The 2,392-nt window shown below is 44.1% G+C and overlaps 1 protein-coding gene across 1 annotated transcript; it reads left to right on the top strand.

The window, feature by feature from the left end:
- Positions 1 to 645: 645 nt before the first annotated feature.
- olig1 (oligodendrocyte transcription factor 1) lies at positions 646 to 2,119 on the top strand. The gene has a single exon (XM_063888476.1). It carries the CDS (start codon positions 946 to 948, stop codon positions 1,711 to 1,713), a length of 768 nt encoding a protein of 255 aa, XP_063744546.1. The 5' UTR covers positions 646 to 945; the 3' UTR covers positions 1,714 to 2,119.
- Positions 2,120 to 2,392: the final 273 nt, after the last annotated feature.

Below are 2,392 nucleotides of genomic sequence, written 5' to 3'. Positions count from 1 at the left end.
CATCCCGTGTTACTGTTAATGTGTGTTAGAATGCTAACATTTACTAATTAGCACTACAGACAACATACGGCTGTACAGCTTTAAAAATGTAGCAACAGTAAAAGTATCCTTTGATGCCAACGACTATGTCTATTTCACTATAATACTCTTCTTTGCTTTCTGCTTCTTAACATACTATATAAAAAAGCTTCACCGAGATTTACTCTTTACACTTTTACATGGGTGTCCTGGCAAAGATAGCAGAAGCAAAAAGAAGGTTAGCCTGTAAATCTTTCCTATCTATTGCTCGTGTTCAATTTGAGCTTCATTAAAACCAGTTTTAAAGTTAAAGCTCCTTTTGTAATAATACAAGTTACAAAACAACTTTCAAAACAAAATGCATTTAAACAAATTGAAGTGTTAGAATTTGACTCATAGTTGTCTTGTGCATGGTTTATCTTAACTTAATTATTCTTAATGTTCAATGGGATTCTGCTAGTGTTGTTACCATTCATTGAACTGTCAAACATAATAAAAGTCAGACATGTACATGTGTGTCTCTAAAGAGCACATCGTGTGTCTGGGAGGAGTTGAGCTGAGGTGGGGGTATGTGAGGGCAGCATTTAGCTCACTTTTCCACTGTGTGAGCTGTCATTCTCACCACACGCAGCTGTGGAAATGAGATAAAACTGAGCTGCCACTTTAGGAAGCTCTCATTCAGTCACTTGCTCAGCCAGAAACGTCTGAAGCCAAAAGTAAAAACTCTTGGTGACTCGTCATTGTCCTGGATGGCAGTTGTTTTCTGCAACAGAGGGGAGATCAACAGGTGGAGGAAATGAAGGTTTGATTTTTGTCACTGTGGGGATTTTTAAAGAAGAAGTTAAGTGTTTTTGCCTTGACTTTTTTTTGGTTTGTCTCTCAAACTTTATCTTTTGCTGAAGACAGCTTTTTTTAAGAAGACCAGATATGAATGTGCTGTCCAACCCAGGGATCAGGGCGCAGGAGCAGTCTCTTCCTCTCTGTGGCCCCGGGTCTGTACAGGACTTGCCCCACTGCCCCCCAGGGTTCAACCTGAGCTCACGCCTGAATCCTGTGCCCATGCTCGACCTCCAGAGCGGCCAAAGACCGATCAAGCCTCAGAGGGAGCTGAGCCCCGAGGAGCAGCAGGATCTCAGGAGGAAGATCAACAGCAGGGAGAGGAAACGCATGCAGGACTTGAACATTGCCATGGATGCCCTGAGGGAGGTCATGGTGCCGTACGCCTCCTCGCCATCCTCTGCCTCCCCCCCCCAGTCCCACCAGCCCGGGGCCCCTCCAGGCCGCAGGCTCTCCAAGATCTCCACCTTGGTTCTGGCCAGGAACTACATCCTCCTCCTGGGGTCGTCTCTACAAGAGATGCGGCGGCTGCTGGGGGAGGTAAGTGTGGGGATGGGTGTGAACACAGGACCGGTCCCCCGGCTGCTGCTCGCTGGAGGGTGGCCCCTCATTTCTGGTCCAAGTCAGCTCCTCCTCACTCAGGAGTCCCTCCTGACGTCAGCAGCCTCGTCCTCGTCCTCCACTTCATCGGCATCTGCTTCTAAATGTCCCCTGTTGTCCCCGGGCCCCATGGAGGCCTCGCTGGCTCCTGTGCAGTGGAGCTCTGCAGGGGCCTCCGGAGGGCCCCTGTGCCCCTGTGGAGTCTGCAGACTACCCAGATTTAACCACTCCAATCCGGTTCCAAGATTTCCAAAGTGACCCCTCTGAGTTGAAGTTACAAAATGGACTTGATGAGTGTTACCAGTATGCCACATTTTATATGAGTTGTTATTTTTCTAACATTTAGAACATATTTGAACATGAAATGATTTACTGCAATAACTCACAAATATCTTTGAACTTTTTAAACCTGGTGGATCCATTCTGTATTTGGAAGCCAGTGTCTTTCCACGTATATAAGTATGTTTATAAGTAAATATAATAATGCCTGTTTTGTTGTAGTTATATATTTTTAAATACTTTTCAGAGAAACTACTTCTACGCTTATTATTGGAAATGTGAGTGTTTGTTATGTTTGATTAAAGTGATTTGCAATTTTTGTGGAAAGACGATCACAAAAATAACCGCCTAGCACTAGAGGGGTTCCAAATCCTTATATCTTATTAAATAAAAAGTACGAAGTATAGAGCAGTGAAAACACATTGTTGATTTCAGATGAGAGATATTTGTGTTTTTGTCTGTGCTTATCCCTCTAGTTGTAGGTGGGCTTGCTTGTGTCTTTAGGCAGACTCCTCTTTTTTCTGTAGAAAGCACTCCAGCCTGCTCTTGATCCTGTAGTAGTGTGTATTTAAACAATACACATTGTTATATGACAACATTTTATGACTGAATATGTTAGTTTCCTCATGTTGGTAAAATGTTTACACTCTGCGCCCCC

This window comes from Eleginops maclovinus, chromosome 7, assembly GCF_036324505.1.
Source record: "Eleginops maclovinus isolate JMC-PN-2008 ecotype Puerto Natales chromosome 7, JC_Emac_rtc_rv5, whole genome shotgun sequence".
Taxonomy (NCBI): Eukaryota; Metazoa; Chordata; class Actinopteri; order Perciformes; family Eleginopidae; genus Eleginops; species Eleginops maclovinus.
This window is presented reverse-complemented; position numbering and strand designations above follow the sequence as displayed.